The sequence below is a fragment of the Capricornis sumatraensis genome, chromosome 20 (genome assembly GCF_032405125.1).
Source record: "Capricornis sumatraensis isolate serow.1 chromosome 20, serow.2, whole genome shotgun sequence".
NCBI lineage: Eukaryota > Metazoa > Chordata > Mammalia > Artiodactyla > Bovidae > Capricornis > Capricornis sumatraensis.
In genome coordinates, this window is record NC_091088.1 from 53,722,329 (window position 1) to 53,739,742 (window position 17,414).

A 17,414-nucleotide genomic window follows, 5' to 3' on the forward strand; every position below is an offset into this window, starting at 1 on the left:
ACCAGTGGACCACCAGGGGAGTCCTAGCATTCAGTATTTTAATAACTGGTACAGTCTCACCCATGTCAACCTCTGAGTGTCAGCCTTTGGCGGTGATTATACGATCCTGGACTTTTCTGTCCTTATGAAAAGTCCATAGTAGTTTCAGGAAGAGCATCGGGGCTCCCCAGCCCACCCTTCTGACCTCTGCTTCTACTCCACCCCGCCGCCCCCCGCCAGGCCATGGACAGTCAGAAGCAGTTCACCGGACCGGAAATCCAGTTCCTGCTTTCGTGCTCCGAAGCAGATGAGAACGAGATGATCGACTGTGAGGAGTTCGCCAACCGCTTCCAGGAGCCAGCCCGCGACATCGGCTTTAACGTGGCGGTGCTGCTGACCAACCTGTCAGAGCACGTGCCGCACGACCCGCGCCTGCGCAACTTCCTCGAGCTCGCAGAGAGCATCCTCGAGTACTTCCGGCCCTACTTGGGCCGCATCGAGATCATGGGGGCCTCCCGCCGCATCGAGCGAATCTACTTCGAGATCTCGGAGACCAACCGCGCCCAGTGGGAGATGCCCCAGGTCAGCAGACCCATGCACGTGCATGCTTGCCTCCCGGGGCTTCCGGGGCATGCCCCTCGCATGCTTGGACCCCACATGGGGCAGTGCACGCTTTGCACATCTCCTTTGCAGACCCCACTGGGCCCCTGCTCTATTCGTGCAAGCCCATGCTCACCGTTTTGCACATGTTGTATGGGTACTGCTGTGCCCTTGCAGACCTTGCAGACCTCTGGCTCTCATGCCTACCTTGTGCAGACTCGGCCTGTGCATGGACATACCCTGATATGGGGCTTCCTCGGTGGCTCAGCAGTAAAGAATCTGCCTGCAATGCAGCAGACGAGGGTTTGATGCCTGGGTTGGGAAGATCCCTTAGAGGAGGGCATGGCAATCCATTCCAGTGTTCTTGCCTGAAGAATCTGCATGGACAGAGAAGCCTGTGGGGAGCTACAGTCCATGAGGTCACAAAGAGGTGGACACAACTGAAGCGACTGAACACACAGCATACATACCCCGATGCAACACCAGCAGCATTGGCATACCTTCAGTGTGGCTGCTCACACCACACCTGCCTCTTGCACACTCACCCTGGGAGCTCTTAATAGTCCGGATGCCACTGTACCCACACTGTGTACTTGAACCCACGTGGTTACACCCACCTTGCTCACCTTACCAGCAGCTCCTGGTATGCTCTCTCTCGACGCTGGCCTGCCCGTGCCCACTCTTTTGCACACTCACTCTGAGGGCTCCGGGATGCCCTAATGGTGGCCCATCCCTCACCAGTCACCATGTGTGTGCATGCTAAGTCACTTCAGTCATATCTGACTTTTTGCCACCCTATGCAAGGTAGACCACCAGGCTCCTCTGCCCATGATATTCTCCAGGCAAGAACACTGGAGTGGGCTGCCATTTCCTTCTCCACACCAGTCACCACATGTGCCCCCAAATGCCCTCTGAATTCCTAACACACAATTCCTATCTCACTTGTTCTGGGCCCACCTGTGGGTGCACCTGTCTTGCGCACTCACTCTGAGGATCCCAGTGTGCCTTCCTGAAGCCCTGGCATGCCATATGGTTGCCTGCCTCTCATTTATTCACCCATACATGCCCTGGCACACCCATGCTCACCCATAAACACTTGGACCGCCCTCTCCAACATGTTCACAAAAGCCCCCTCGCCCATGTCCTTGGTGGCCGAGCCTACCTCTTGACCTATGTGCTCCTAATATGCCCAGCCCGGTGTTTGTCCCTTACATACTCACTTGCTCCAAGAGTACACTCACATGGCCCTGACATTCCCCCAGTCCACCTCACACACTTAGCCAGCACGTGGTCCCCGTCCCCCGTTCTCGCACATGCCCACGTGCCCCTCATGCAGGTTCAGCCCCTGTTGTCCAGGTGGCCCTCCTGCTCACAATCACAATGCACACCAAGACTGTGTGCCCCTTGCTCTCACACTTCCTTTTTTTTTTTTTTTTGTATTTTGGCCATGCTATGCAGCATGCAGGATGGTTCCCCCGTCAGGGATGGAACCCAGGCCTCCGCAGTGAAAGCACAGAATCCTAACCCCAAGGCCATCAGGGAACTCCCCCCACTTCCCTTTGGTTTCTCAGATGCCCCCCCCAGGCACGCACACACTCCTCCTACTTGCTCTTGCACACCCTTCCCACATCACACAGTCTGTGAGGCTTGCACTCCCATCATCTCCTCAGCCCTGGGCCCCTTGACTCTCCTCCTTGGTGAGACCTGGCTCATGCACTCCCAGGCTTGTACCCCACCCTGAACCCTGCCCTCATGTTCCAGGCCCTCTTACACTTATTCCTGGGTCCCCCTGCGTGAGCGTCGTGGTGCATACACACAGCCTGTATGAACTGTAGGCCCCTCCCACATTTACAGGACTTCCCAGGTGGCTCTGCGGTAAAGAATCCACTGCCAATGCAGGAGACATGGGTTCAGTCCCTGGGTCAGGAAGATCCCCTGGAGAAGGAAATGGCAACCCACACCAGTATTCTTGCCTGGGAAATCTTATGGACAGAGGAGCCTGGTGGGCTACAGTCCATGGGGTCACAAAAGAGTTGGACAGGACTTAGTGACTTAACAGCAGCAACAGCTCACATTGACAGCCTCCAGCCCCGGTTCTGCCCAGGTCCATGCATGCCTCCCCCATATGCCCATGTCCGCGGAGCACACTGAGCCCGGCATGGTCACTTTCTCCCCCACATTCTCCCATGCCACCTTGGCCCGCTCACACCTGATACCTCCCTGAGCCCCTTGTGCCCTCTCACAAGGCTTTTGCATATTGGCCCATCACATACTCCACCAGAACCCCCAAGATTTTGCTCACTCATCTGTATCCCTTGAGGCATCACTGTACATTCATCCTGCTCTCCCATCTGGCTTAAAAGCCATTGCATCATCCTTCCACCAGGATGGCCGCACGTCCCTTCATCTGCAGGAAACCGTGGCTCATCACTGGTCCTTCACACTCTGGTACCTGCTGTGGGAGCTCCAGCTCCCACCTCTGCCCCTCAAATGCACTCCACGGGCACACTCTTTGTTAGCGCTATTCCTCCACTCACTCACTTCCTCCTGCTCACTCCTTCCCATTCCCACCTTCTAGTGGTCCCAGGAGCCCATGTCTGTCTGCATGGCCCTCCAGTGCTCAAACAGCAGTACTGAGATAGCAGGCACATAGGGCATTTCGTAGGCACCAGGCCCTGTTCTAAGCACTCAGCATCTGTTAATTCGTAAGGGGAAACTGAGGCCCAGAGAGTTCCGTCTGACAGTGGTAGAATTGGGATTGGAACCCAGACAGGCTGGCTGCAGAACCTTTGCCCTCAACCACCATGCCCCCTTTCTCAAAGAAGCCAAAAACATCGATTCTGGAGCCAGCTTGTTGGGAATTCAAATTTCACGCCTGTCACCTTCTGTGTCACCCTGAGCACGTGACTTTCTGGGCCTCCACTTCCTCATCTGTAAAATGGGGATAACAGCCCATACTTCTGGGATGGTTTGTAAGGATTAAATGTGATTACGATACACAAAATGCCAGGATACTGGCCCTGGCCCTGCTGAAATTCATACAAGTGCACCTACAGCGAGTGCAATACAGGTGCGCTCCTCGAAAATAAAAACCACGAAGATGCTTAGAACAGCGGCGAGCGCCCGGCCGCCTTTGCTGTGGTCCCAAGTGCCCGCCGACGGCGCCCCCATCATGTCCCCTCCGCCCCGCGCTGCAGGTGAAGGAGTCGAAGCGTCAGTTCATCTTCGACGTGGTGAACGAGGGCGGCGAGTCGGAGAAGATGGAGCTCTTCGTGAGCTTCTGCGAGGACACCATCTTCGAGATGCAGATCGCCGCGCAGATCTCGGAGCCCGAGGGCGAGCCGGAGGAGGACGAGGACGAGGGCGCCGGCGCGGCGGAGGCGGGCGCCGAGAGCGCGGAGGAGGGCGCCGCGGGGCCCGAGGGCGCGGCGGCCACGGCGGCGGCGGGCGCCACGGCGCGGCTGGTGGCGGCCGCGAACCGGGCCATGCGGGGCCTCAGCTACCGCAGCCTGCGGCGGCGCGTGCGGCGGCTGCGGCGGCTCACGGCGCGCGAGGCGGCGACCGCGGTGGCCGCACTCCTCTGGGCGGTGCTGGCGCGCGCGGGCTCGGCGGGCGCAGGGGCCGCGGCGGGCGCGCTGCGCCTGCTCTGGGGCTCGCTCTTCGGCGGCGGCCTGGTGGAGGGCGCCAAGAAGGTGACGGTGACCGAGCTCCTGGCGGGCATGCCCGACCCCACGAGCGACGAGGTGCACGGAGAGCAGCCGGCCGGGTCCGGGGGCGACGCGGACGGCGAGGGCGCGGGCGACGGCGCGGGCGATGCCGCCGAGGGTGCGGGCGACGAGGAGGTGGCGGACCAGGAGGACCCGGGAGTCGCCGATGGGACGGTGGCTGTGGCCGATGGGGGCCCCTTCCGACCCGAAGGGGCCGGCCTCGGGGACATGGGTGACACGACGCCGGCGGAGCCGCCCACGCCCGAGGGCTCGCCCATCATCAAGAGGAAGCTGGGGGTGAGAGTGCGGGAGGGGGCTTCAGGGGTTTGGAATCACTGAGGTAGGAAGGAGGGTGAGAAAGGGGAAGAGAGACTCTAATAGAGGGTGGGTGGCGGTGCACAGAGAGAAGGAAAACAAAAAGAAACGGTGAGAGGGCCTGAGAGATACACAGAGACGCACAAAGAGAGAGACACACTCAGATGGACACAGAGATGGAGACCTGGAGAAAGGCTCCGGGTAACACGCGCAGTTTCTGGGAGCCACGGAGAAAAAGATATCTGGAAACAAATAAACCAGCAATCCAGAGACCAAATTAGAGGGGAAGGGGGATCAAGACCTAAAAAGACCGAAGATGGGGTCAGAGACTGGGAAAGACCCTCAGAGATACAGGCGATTGTGGGGAATTAAGTGGCCCGCTTGACCGAAGCCCCTAAAGCATTCTCAGGCCCTCAGTGCAGAGTGCCGGTAGGGGTGCCGTTGTCAAGGTGATGAGAGGCCCTGCGGGGAGAAGCGCTCCACTGGGAGTCAGCCTGACTCTGCACAGTGCTTCGGTCACGGCTGCTCCATCTTTCTGAGCCTCAGTTTCCCCTCTGTAAAATGAGAATGATAATCCCTTTTCTGGTGGGGGTGGAAGGGGATTGCACCTCAGACTGCCTAGGAGAAAAGTGCAGAAGGGACATGGAGAGGGTACGCAGGTCTGAGGGGCACTGAGGGTGCGGGATCCACCCAGATACTTGCCCTGCCGTCAGGTGGCTGGAGAGGAAGAAGAGCTGCCTCCAGAGCCAGAGCCAGAGCCGGAACCCGAGCCGGAGAAAGCTGAGTGAGTGGCCTCAGGTGCAAGGGGCCCAGCCCCTGTCACTGCCTCCCTCATCGACTGGGAGCCTCCCGAGTTCAGGGCCTGAGGCTGTCCTGGTCACCCTGTGACCTCAGCATCACTCAGCCCAAGCCCAGACCCAGAGGAGGGCCTCTGTGAAAGACAGTAGAGGAAGAAATGCTCCTCTCCTCCCCACAAGCCTTTCTACCAGCCGTTCCCTCCGCCTGCAGCACCCTCCCCCATGCTTGGTCTCAGCCTTCCTCCTCCTTCCCATGCTGGCTCACCCATCTCCTTCTCCTGGAAGCCTACTGTGACTCCCCTGCTAAGATGAAGGGGTGTCTCCTCCTCAGGGTTCCCATGAGCCTCTGAGCTTCCCCCATCCCAGCCCTGACCGCTCTGGGCTGTGACTGTCTGGTGATGGGTCTGAACCCCACTGGACCCGCACCCCTTGAAGACAGGGCCGGAGGCTGGTCTCACCACTATGTCCGTAACACCGTCTAGACCTGGCCAGGCATGGGAGGCACCCCACACTTGGCTTTGAATGAATGCATGCATGTATTTCCCAGGCACCTTCTCACTCTTTCTGTGTCCTGCCCTGCAGCGCTGAGAATGGGGAGAAGGAAGAAGTCCCCGAGACCCCACCAGAACCCCCCAAGAAGGCAGCTCCTCCTCCACCCCCTCCAAAGAAGGAGGGAGCTGGCGGTGCAGGCCTGGAATTCTGGGGAGAGCTGGAAGTACAGCGGGTGAAGTTCTTGGTGAGGACCCCGCAAGGGCATCCGAAGCCCCCTCTCAGGGAAACCCAGCATTCACACGACCTCTGCCCCCACCCTGTTCCTGAGCCCACCTGTGCCCGGCTCACCTCTGAGGGGAAGCCAGTCTGGGCAGAGGGCAGAGATGTCCCCAGACAGAGCAGGACCTGGGCACAGGGCAGCATTTTCAGGCGGTCCTCCCTTGGCTCCTCGGCCTCTCCCTGCTCACAGTCCTCATTCCCACCTCCATGCCTTTGCGCACCTGGGACCACCTGCTTCGACTTCCCTCCTCCATCCTCTATCCAGAGCTAAATCCAACTGAAGCCATGGCCTATTTCTTGGCTCTCAGCCTTCAGGTGGGAGCTGCCACACAAGCCTTAGCTCCTCCTGTGTGGGGGGGTGGGCAGGGGTGAGAGAGACTCACCTCCTCATCCAGGCCCAGAAGAAGCGAGGGTGAAATTTGGGAGGGCAGGGCCCAGGGCTCCACCTGTCCTGTCTCCTCTCCAGGCCAGCCTGACATGAGGGGCCGAGGAAAACATGCTGGACAAAAGGGGGCTCCTGTGAGGATTTGGAGAAAGATCGGGGAATGCAGAGAGCAATGGAGAGGAAGAAAGGAAAGGAGAGTTAGGAACAGATGTCCTCTGCCCGGGATAAAGCAGACCAGGCCACCTTGTCCTGGAAGCAGCATGGCAGGGGGGTTGGGAAGGTAGACTCTGGAGCTGGACTGCCTGGCTTCAAAGCCCAAGTCTGCCACTTCTTATTGACATGACCTTGAACAAGACAGCTCACTCCCTGAGCCTCCGTTTTCTCATCCAGAAAGTGGGCACATCAGCGCAGAACTAAACAGGTTCATGTAGATAAAGCACTTAGCCCAGGTCTTGGTATACAGTAAGCACTCAATAAATGGGAAGTTGTGGGACCAGTTATTCAGGACCTCAGTGCTTGGGTTGTGGGTGAATGTTGGGATAAATTCTCCAAGGGAGAGGATGGACTGTGAGCTCTGTCTTTCTCTTTCTCTCTGCATCTTAGAACTACCTCTCAAGGAATTTTTACACCCTGCGATTCCTTGCCCTCTTCTTGGCATTTGCCATCAACTTCATCCTGCTGTTTTATAAGGTGCTGGTCAAGAGGGGCTGGGAGGATCAAGTGCTGATCTGGGCTGTGGGATGGGAGGTTCAGTCCCAATAGGTCCCCAGGGCCCTTGAAATTCACTAGGGACAAGGGATTGGGCTCAGGGTCCCGGGGAAGGGTCAGGCTGGACACCTGGATCTTGAGACCCTATAGGAGTGAGTGTACATATCTGGGTCCATCTGGAACACATGCCTGAGGGCCCGGGGGAGTTAGAGCAGCGAACAGGTTGTGGGTTCCACGTTCAGCTCTGCCACTGGCCAGCCTTGTGCCCCTGGGTGCAGGCCTTGCCCTCTCTGCAGCACCCACCAATTCAGTTACTTCTCTTTGCCTTCACATAAGCTAAAGAGAAATCTGTGGGGAGGAGGCAATGGGAAGCTCATGGGAATTCTCTTAATTAAATTAATTCTCTTAATTCTCACAGTTCAGGGACTAAGATCCTACATGCCATACAGTGCACCCAAAACAAACAAACAAAAAATACATGTAAAGCTCTCAGAATAGTACCTGGTATATAAAGATGCTGTATGAATAAATGATAGCGACCACTAACTTTAGTTAGTGTTAAGGGAATTCCCTGTCAGTCCCTGGTTAGGCCACCTCTTTCACTGCCAAGAGCCTGGGTTCAATCCCTGGTTGGGGAACTAAGATCTCACAAGTTGATACATATCTGCGTGCGTGCTAAGTTGCTTCAGTCCAACTCTTTGCGACCCCATGAACTGTAGCCCGCCAGACTCCTCTGTCTGTGGGATTCCCCAGGCAAGAGTACTGGAGTGGGTTGCCATGCCCTCCTCCAGGGAATCCTCCTGACCCAGGGATCAAACCTGTGTCTCTTACGTCTCTTGCATCTGCAGGTGGGTTCTTTACCACTAGTGACCCCTGGGAAGACCCTGATATATATGTGTGTGTGTGTGTGTGTGTGTGTGTGTGTGTTAAAATTAGTCTCTCTTTGGGGCTCTACTATCAAGACAAATCAACTCTTTTTTCAGTTCTCCTGTCACTCAGTCAATAGTCAAGATTCCCAGAACAGAGTCTGATTTGCTAGCTAGGGTCCTGGACCTGCCCCTTGATCTTGATTGACAGTCCTGCTGAGATTGCCTCTGACAGGGGCCAAGACCAAACCTCAGGCATGGAGGCTGTTCATTTTCTTCGTGGGTTCAGGGTGTGGTGGACCAGGCACCAGGACCCCAGGTCGCCACCCTGACTGACCTGTCCCCCCCACCCCGCTTTAGGTCTCTGACTCTCCACCTGGGGAGGATGACATGGAGGGGTCAGCAGCTGGGGGCCTGTCAGGAGCAGGGTCTGGTGGCGGCTCCGGCTGGGGCTCGGGGGCTGGAGAGGAAGCAGAGGGCGACGAGGATGAGAACATGGTGTACTACTTCCTGGAGGAGAGCACGGGCTACATGGAGCCTGCCTTGCGGTGCTTGAGCCTTCTGCATACGCTGGTGGCCTTTCTCTGTATCATTGGCTACAACTGCCTCAAGGTGGGTCATGACCACAGCCTTGGGGCCGGGACGTGTGTGTGTGTGTGTGTGTGTGTGTGTGTGTGTGTGCGTGTGTGTGTGTGTGTGTGCGTGTTTGGTGGAGAGGGGAGAACATGAGCTGGGGCCCTGGCTGAGAGGATCTGGGACAGGGGCTGGGGTATGGTGCACAGCGTTGGGACAAAGGGGACCTAGGGCTGCGGTAAGGCCAGGGGCTGAATACAGGACTGGGCTCTTTAGCAAGTGTGATATTCAAACTGGGAACTGATGCAGCTCACACTGAAGAGATGGGTCTTATGATGATGTTAATTTCTGGGTCAAGAAGCACAGTTTGTCATTTGGGACTACATGTCATTTTCTACGTGTTGGTCAGCTGGTGAATCTGTGAGGGGTGTGTGCGGGCCTCAGACGCAGCCTGGGTGCCAACAGGGGGACATGGATTCTGACATTAACTGTGCCCGAAGCTTTGTGATGCCCCATAAGCTGTGTTACAAAAATTTCCATTTGAGTTCCACGAGAGCTGACTGTCTGGCTAATCTTGATACTTAACAATTGGACGAACAGAGTTCTTTGGGCTTCGAACGTCTGCATGTGCGGTTCCCTCTGCCTGGAAGGCTCTGCCCTGCTTTGATCTCCTCTCACCTGCCTGATTCATTCCTCCTCCTTCCCTTGGGAGGCCACCGGCTGCAGCAGGCACCAGTTCTGGGCCCTCCTGGGTTTTTTGCGCATCCCAGCCCTGACCTTATGATTGCACTTCCCCAGTGCTACTACCCTGATCACTCTGGGAGCACGGCTCTGCTGTGGGGTCTCATGAAGGCTCCAGCAAGACATCCCTGCTGCTGCCAAGGCTGTGGTCTCCTGACACTCCCCGCCACCCTATTTACCTCCGTGCACCCTCTAGGTGCCCCTGGTGATCTTTAAGCGGGAGAAGGAACTGGCCCGGAAGCTGGAGTTTGACGGCCTCTATATCACGGAGCAGCCTGAGGATGATGACGTGAAAGGCCAGTGGGACAGACTGGTGCTCAACACTCCGTAAGGGCTCAGTACCCCCGCAGTGGGTGGGGGAAGCCGAACTGGGGTACCACTCCATCCCCAGCCCAGGCCTGGGGAGCCTGACTCATTCTCCCCAAGCCTCCACCTTCCTCTTTGTAATACACACCGGTTGCCTGTGCATTAAAGTACCTGTGGGGGTTCTGGAGACACATGGAGATTCCCGGGGCCCCAGCCCAGGAGATTCCGGTTCAGTGAGTCTCCAGAGGTGCCCAGGAGATTCTGGTTCAGTGAGTCTCCAGAGGCGCCCAGGAGCTGCATTTTAAACTCCATCCTCATGCAGGATTCTCACCAGGTGTCATGAATGGGAAACTGATGAAATCATTTGGGTTTTGAACTGAGCCCAGAGAGGAAATGAGGGTTATGAAGGCAATGTGGTGGGACACTGGACCCCCAAAGAACACTCCCAGCCCATCCCATTCTCCCCAGGTGAAGTCCCAGCTTCCGTGTTCGTACAGCCAGGCTGCATCCTGAGAGGGAGGCATGTCTCGAATAAGAACACCAGGGCAGGACTTCCCTGCCGGTCCAGTGGTTAAGACTCCGTGCTTCCAATGCAGGCAGCGCGGGTTTGATCCCTGGTCAGGGAACTAAGATGCCGCATGCTGCGGGAGACAAAAACGAAAAACAAAACAAAACCTGGTAAATAAAGGGCCAGAAGCATCAAATAAAATTAAATAAAACAGCATGAGAAAGCCCTCTGTTCCCTGGACGCCAGAGCGGGGCCAGGCTGCTGGCTCCAACACCCCCCACCCCCATCACACACTCTTGCCTCCCTGTCTCCCATCTGAGTGCAGTTCAGGTCTTTGTACATCCCTGTCACCTGGGCTCCACCGATGATAGCAGCGGGGCCTGGGGGTGGGGGCAGGATGTTAAGGTTGACCTTGGACAAGCGTTACCTGGCCTGGGGTCTTTAGAGCCTGATCCTGAGTGAGAGGTTGACCCCATGGTCTGGGATCCCCCGTGAGAAAAGCATTGGAATTCCAACCCCACCCCACCCCCCACCCCACTCCCGCCCAGTTTGGCTGGCGGCTTCTGTTCCTTTCTCCCCTAACATCTTGTGGCTTCTTTCTCTCGGCAGGTCTTTCCCCAGCAACTACTGGGACAAGTTTGTCAAGCGGAAGGTGAGACGCTGTGAAAGGGGAGGTCGAAGGTCCTCCCCAGCTGGGTGCCTTGATGCCACCAGCCCATCCAAACCCAGTCAAGCACTTGGTTTCTGTGCAGCCTTGGGCAAGGGGCTTTGCCCCTCTGAGAAGCACCTCAGTTTGCCCGTCTGGAAATGGGCATGATAATCACCCCCCTACACCCCCTGTAATGAGACGATGCATGAGACAACCTCAGCAGTGCCTGCCACAGAGTAAATACTTCGTGGATATTAGTTTTGAGGGAGGAGCTAAGGCATCTTATCTTCAGCACGTTGACTCTGGTGCTGGATTGCCTGCTTTTCTCTTTTTTGTTAATTTTTCATTCATTAATTAATTTGACTGCATTGGGTCTTAGTTGCGGCACCTGGGATCCTCACTGTGGTGCTCGGGATTCTCTAGTTGTGGCCCCCAGGCTTAGCTGCTCTGCGGTCTATGGGAACTGAGTTCCTCTACTCGAGATAGAACCCATGTCCCCCGCATTGGAAGGCAGATTCTTAGCCACTGGATCATGAGGGAAGTCCCTTGTCTGCTTTCCCATGTGTCACCTTTTCTGTGCCTCAATTTCTATCATGTTGAGTGAGGTACTAAGAGGGCTGACCCCACTGGGTTGTTGGAAAGATCGTTTGACCTGCTTCGTGAACAGTATCTGACACACACACAAAACAGACATTAGACAAGTGTTGACTGTTAGAATCATTCATTCACTCAACAAAAGTTTATTGAGTACTCCTAGGTATCTAGTCGGTCCTACCTACTAGGAACTGTACTAGGGTTCCTAGCAGTAAACACATTTTGACCCTCAAGTTGGAAAGACAGATGAGGAACACATTTATAATGTTCAGATGGTGATAAGTGTTGGAGGAAAAAAGATGGGCCGGGAGGGGGAGTGTGTGGGGGTTGGCCCGGAGAGATTACTCTTTCGTGCAGGGTGATTAGGAGGTGAGGGAGTGAGGCAGGCAGGTGAAAATCCGGGGGAAGTGTGTCCTGGCGGGGGGGGGGGGGGCGAGAATGGCAGCTGTAAAGGTCCTGGGGCGAGGATGTGCCTCGAGTATTTGAGGAGCTGTGGGGAAGCCAGTGTGGCTGGAGCAGAGTGAGAGGGTGAGCAGGAGGAGATAAATTCATCAGTGATGGGGTGGGGGGCAGTTATATAGGATTATATAGTGTTATATAGGTTATATAGTTATATAGGATTCCTTGCCTACCTGCCTAATTATAATAAATTATCCCAATTAATTTGGCTAATGAGCTAACTGGGGGGGAGGGCTTTATTACTTTTGGACCCTCCCCCTGAGGATCTGAAGAAAGCTCTGGCCCTTCTCCCCAGAAAAATGCACCCCCAGTCTCTCACACAAAGTTCAGAATGTCCCAGACCTGCCCCACAGAGCAGACCACCACCTTGCCCGCTCTAGTCTTGTCTGCACGGCCCCCTGCTCCCCTGTGCAGGTCTTGGACAAGCACGGGGACATCTATGGGCGGGAGCGGATCGCCGAGCTGCTGGGCATGGATCTGGCCACGCTGGAGATCACAGCCCACAACGAGCGCAAGCCTGAACCACCGCCGGGGCTGCTCACCTGGTAAGCCAGGGAGGACTACCCCCACCCCCAGGCCTAGAGCAGGCCGGGGAGGCGGCTGTGGTCTGACTCTCCAGCATCTGGCCATCCTTGTTTTCTCTGCCCTGCAGGCTTATGTCCATCGATGTGAAGTACCAGATCTGGAAGTTCGGGGTCATCTTCACAGACAATGTGAGGAGGGCCCCGTAGGCGGGGGAGGGGCCTACAGGTGAAGGGCGCTAGGAGGGTTGGGGGCTCCACCCCCAGGTATCCCTGACCAGGGACCCACTCCTGAGCTCTGTGCACATCTGATCCTAGGGCACCCTAAGACCTGCCTAAGGTTCCTTACCCTCCAGCACACTCTTTTTGTTTTGTCTTCCTTAATTCATCTTATTTTATATTTAATCATCTACTTGGCTGCACTGGGTCTTTGCTGCTGCGCCCAGGCCTGCTCTAGTTGTGGCGAGTGGGGCACTGCTGTCTAGTTGCAGGGTACTTTGCAGCGCCTGGGTCGGTAGTTGTGGTGGACAAGCTCAGCTGCCCCCACAGATGTGGAATCTTCCGAGACCAGGGATCAAACCCGTGTCCTCTGCATTGGCAAGCATATTCTTAGCCACTAGACTGCCACGGAAGGCCCAGAACACTCTCGGATTCCCAGACTACATCCTTCTGCAGAGGGTTCCCCAACTCCCCGAAGAATGGCTTCCCACACCGAGTGCTCCATTGTTCTAGAGTGTTCCTGATCCTTCAAATAATCCCTAGCCAGAGATGGCACCCTGACCACCAGAGCACGCCCGATGCTCTTGAATGTTCCTGGGCCTCCAGAGTGCTCCTTGACCCTCATGCATGCCCGCTGACCCCGGGTTTGTGTGCCCACAGTCTTTCCTGTATCTGGGCTGGTACATGGTGATGTCCCTCCTTGGACACTACAACAACTTCTTCTTTGCCGCCCACCTCCTGGACATCGCCATGGGGGTCAAGACGCTGCGCACCATCCTCTCCTCCGTCACCCACAATGGGAAGCAGGTGTGGAGGGACCTGCCCAAGTGGAGTGAGCCTGGCAGGGGCCACCTTAGCTGTCCCTTATGAAGGGTGAAGGCTGGGCAGCTCGGATGAGGGGGGCGCAGGGTTGGGTGAGGCAGGGCAAGGCTGGGCTGGCTGAGCCAGGGTGGATGTGGGTCATGAGACCCCGGCAGGAGGGCCATCTGGGCTGAAGTGGGGCAGCAATGGAGAAGGTGGGCGTGGGGGAGCGGCAAGCCAAGCGTGGAGCTGAGCCGCCCCCTGCCCGCCCCCAGCTGGTGATGACGGTGGGCCTCCTGGCGGTGGTGGTCTACCTGTACACCGTGGTGGCCTTCAACTTCTTCCGCAAGTTCTACAACAAGAGCGAGGATGAGGACGAACCTGACATGAAGTGTGACGACATGATGACAGTGAGCCCCCCCCACCCTTCGCTCTTGGCCATGTTACCAGCCATCCCTGACCCTTAGTTTTCCCATCTGTAAAGGGGGTTAGTAGTAGGACCTACCCTGGGACTTCCTGGGCTGTCCAGTGGTTGACTCCCCCTTCCAAGGTAGGGGGCGTGGGTTCAATTCCTGGTCAGGGAGCTAAGATCCCACATGCTAGAGAGTGCAGCCAAATTAAAAAAAAAAAAAAAAGTAATAGAACCTACCTTGCAGACTTATTTCCAGGGTTAAGTGATCTGACCCTTTTACTTGGAACACTGCCTCAGTAAATGGTAGCCACTGTTGTAATATTTGAGCTTTTCAAGGTATTATCATTGGAAAGGTGCTCAAGCACAGTGCCTGACTTACAAGCCATGTGATTTGGGGTTGACAGCTCAACCTCCCCACACTCTGGTGTCCTCACATGTGAAATGGTTTTATAATAATAGATTCTATATCCCAGGGTTGCTTTTAGGACTCAGTGATGCTCCCTGGTAGCTCAGAGGTAAAGAACCCACCTGCCAATGCAGGAGAGACAGGTGTGATCCCTGGGCTGGGAAGATCCCCAGGAGAAGGAAACGGCAATCCACTCCAGTATTCTTGCCTGGGAAATCCCATGGGCAGAGAAGCCTGGTGGCTACAGTCCTTGGGGTTGCAAAGAGTTGGACATGACTGAGCGCACACAATGCTCCCTGACCATCAAAGACTTAAAAGTTTAGAACAGTGCTTGACAGGTATTAAGGATTCCATAGACGTGAGCTACTATCATCATTCTCTATCAGGAAAAGTTTTATGCCATGCATGTTTCTATTTTCTCTTCTATTCTAATAAATGGTGGTCATCACCCAAATTGAGTTTAACTTACTATAGGCGTGGGTCACAGTTGAAAGAATCACTCCAGTGCTTTATCTCAGAATGGCCTGTAATATGGCACTATGCTCACAGGACCCATCTGGTTCCTCAATCTGGTATTTGAGGCCCCACCAGACTTGGTCTTGTTACTCAGCCTTGTTCCCACCAGTCACTGGTCTTAGCTCTTACCCAAGGCAACTGGGTTCTCTCACTTCCTAGAGACACAGAAAAAAAAAACCAAAAACAGTGTAAGGTCTTTCCCAAGTCTCAGGCAGACCATATCCTTCCCTCTGCTCAGAACCTTCTTGTGGCTCCCCAGTGCCTTCACCATGGTGTACAAAGCCAGGGGAAAACTAGCCTGGCCTGAGTCTAACCACAGTCCTTGCCTTTTGCTCTCTGGCTGCCTGGTCCTCCCTCAGTTCCCCTAAAATCATGTGTTTCCTCCCAACCCAAGCCCTTTGCATCTGACCTTTTCTCTACCCGCCCTCTCCCTGGCCCTACGTACACACGCCTATTCACTTGATGCCTCATCTTCAACTTAAATGCTGCCTCTTACAGGAAGCTCTCCATGACCATTAGCTGGCCCTCATTTCTGTCCTCACTCTTGCTCACAGGAACTCTGTTTCCAGCCTCAGTGAACCTCTTTTCAGTTCCTCACAGGAGCAAGATGTATTCTTTCCTCCCCAGGGGTGACGAAACACATGTGGTTTTCTCTGCCTGGAACGCTCTCTCCCACCTAACATTTTGTTCATGTTTCCAGTTCACACATGTCCTCTCTTCTAGGAAGCCTTACCCTATCACCCAGGCGAGGTCAGGCTTTCAAAACTTCAACGTTTCCTGTGCTTCCCCCATCTTGCCCATGACTACGCTGTGCTTTCCTGGCCCTGGGCCCTCCCTATCACAACCCTGATCATTTCTGGGCTGTCACTATCTGATGCCAAGCTTGTGAGCCCTGTAGGAGCAGCGTTCAGGGCTGTCTCAGTCATTGCTGTGTGTGCCCTGCCCCAGCCAGTCCGGGGCCCTGTAGGTTCTCGGTGAATGTCGAAGCCTGAACGCGCGACTCACGTGCTTCTCACCCTGCCCCTGCAGTGCTACCTCTTCCACATGTACGTGGGTGTCCGAGCTGGTGGGGGCATTGGGGACGAGATAGAGGACCCAGCAGGCGATGAATACGAGCTGTACCGAGTGGTCTTCGACATCACCTTCTTTTTCTTCGTCATCGTCATCCTCTTGGCCATCATCCAGGGTCAGTGCTCATCAGGGTCTTGGGAGTGGGGGCTGTGTCCAGAGGCAGGCTAGCTCCTTAGTGTACAAATCCAGGATCTGGTCAGCCTGGATTCATATCCTGGCTCCACCTCCCCCTACTGTGAGACTTTGGTCAAGTGACCTCTCTGAGCTTCAGCTTCTTTATCTATAAGATGAGGATATTGATTATACTAGCCACATAGAGTTGCTGTGAAAATCAAGTTAATTCATAGGTGGTAAGTATCTGGCTCATGGTAAGTGCTCAGTAAACACTAGGTGTTATTATTTTTAGTAAGTGGGGTGAGATTAGGGAGATTGGGTTCAAGACTCAAAGGCAGATAGCTAGAAGTGAGAAGTTAAACACTGACGAGCGCCCTGCAACTCCCCCCCCGCCCCGCCCCCGCCCCTAGGTCTGATCATTGACGCTTTTGGCGAGCTCCGAGACCAACAAGAGCAAGTGAAGGAAGATATGGAGGTAGGTCATGTCTGGGGGGCGACTCTGAGGGATTCCAGGACCCTGAGGGGTGGAATGGACCTTGATTCTGATGTCTCCTGCCACGCACAGACCAAGTGCTTCATCTGCGGTATTGGCAGTGATTACTTTGATACGACACCGCATGGGTTCGAGACTCACACACTGGAGGAACACAACCTGGCCAATTACATGTGAGTGTGGGCCCGTTGGCCAATCAGGAGGGTGGGGCGTGGCCACCAACAGCGGGTGCGGTGTCCATGTGGGTGGATTCCCAGCCAGCTAATCAGGAGGAAGTAAGGGAAATCGTGACCTGTCTACTGCTGCCTCCTATCCCCAGGTTTTTCCTGATGTATCTGATAAACAAGGACGAGACAGAACACACGGGCCAGGTAAGCGTGTGTTAGTGGAAGGACAATGGGCAGGGACATGATGAATTTTAATATAAGGTCAGTCAGCAGGTGGCAGTGAAAAGCTCGTGTCAATATGAAGCATTTGAAGATGTGACCAACTAACTCTTCCCCATCTCCCACCCCTAGGAGTCTTACGTCTGGAAGATGTACCAAGAGAGATGCTGGGATTTCTTCCCGGCTGGCGATTGTTTCCGCAAGCAGTATGAGGACCAGCTTAGCTGAGACACCCCTAGCTGGCCCTTCACCCCCCACCTCAAGTGCCTTATTCTCACAGCAAACCCCACAGCCCTCAAACCCCTCCCCCCAAGGCAGCTGGGGGAGGGGTGACCATGTACTGACGAATAAAGTCTGTGCTACACCCCTGACATCATTGTGTTGGATTGTTGATTTTTGGGGGGCGGGGGAGGCATCCAGGAATTCTGCTCTCCTCTCCTTCCCCCGACCCCAAAATCAAGATGAAAGCAGAGACTGAAGTCATGTTTATTGGGAGACAGGGGCATGCCAGGATCAG

General features: G+C 55.4%; 1 protein-coding gene across 2 annotated transcripts in view; it reads left to right on the forward strand.

Moving 5' to 3' along the window:
* The window catches only part of RYR1 (ryanodine receptor 1), a 126,399-nt gene extending 109,274 nt beyond the window's left edge, over positions 1-17,125 (forward strand). For both annotated transcript variants that reach the window (XM_068993321.1, XM_068993320.1), the window contains 17 exons: positions 220-561; positions 3,777-4,583; positions 5,315-5,385; positions 5,981-6,134; positions 7,158-7,244; positions 8,489-8,740; positions 9,639-9,769; positions 10,866-10,908; positions 12,373-12,503; positions 12,611-12,671; positions 13,359-13,505; positions 13,775-13,909; positions 15,863-16,019; positions 16,429-16,493; positions 16,584-16,684; positions 16,831-16,882; positions 17,030-17,125. In XM_068993321.1, coding sequence (XP_068849422.1) covers positions 220-561; positions 3,777-4,583; positions 5,315-5,385; positions 5,981-6,134; positions 7,158-7,244; positions 8,489-8,740; positions 9,639-9,769; positions 10,866-10,908; positions 12,373-12,503; positions 12,611-12,671; positions 13,359-13,505; positions 13,775-13,909; positions 15,863-16,019; positions 16,429-16,493; positions 16,584-16,684; positions 16,831-16,882; positions 17,030-17,125 — 2,832 coding nt within the window. The remainder of the gene's footprint in view (positions 1-219; positions 562-3,776; positions 4,584-5,314; positions 5,386-5,980; positions 6,135-7,157; positions 7,245-8,488; positions 8,741-9,638; positions 9,770-10,865; positions 10,909-12,372; positions 12,504-12,610; positions 12,672-13,358; positions 13,506-13,774; positions 13,910-15,862; positions 16,020-16,428; positions 16,494-16,583; positions 16,685-16,830; positions 16,883-17,029) is intronic.
* Positions 17,126-17,414: the final 289 nt, after the last annotated feature.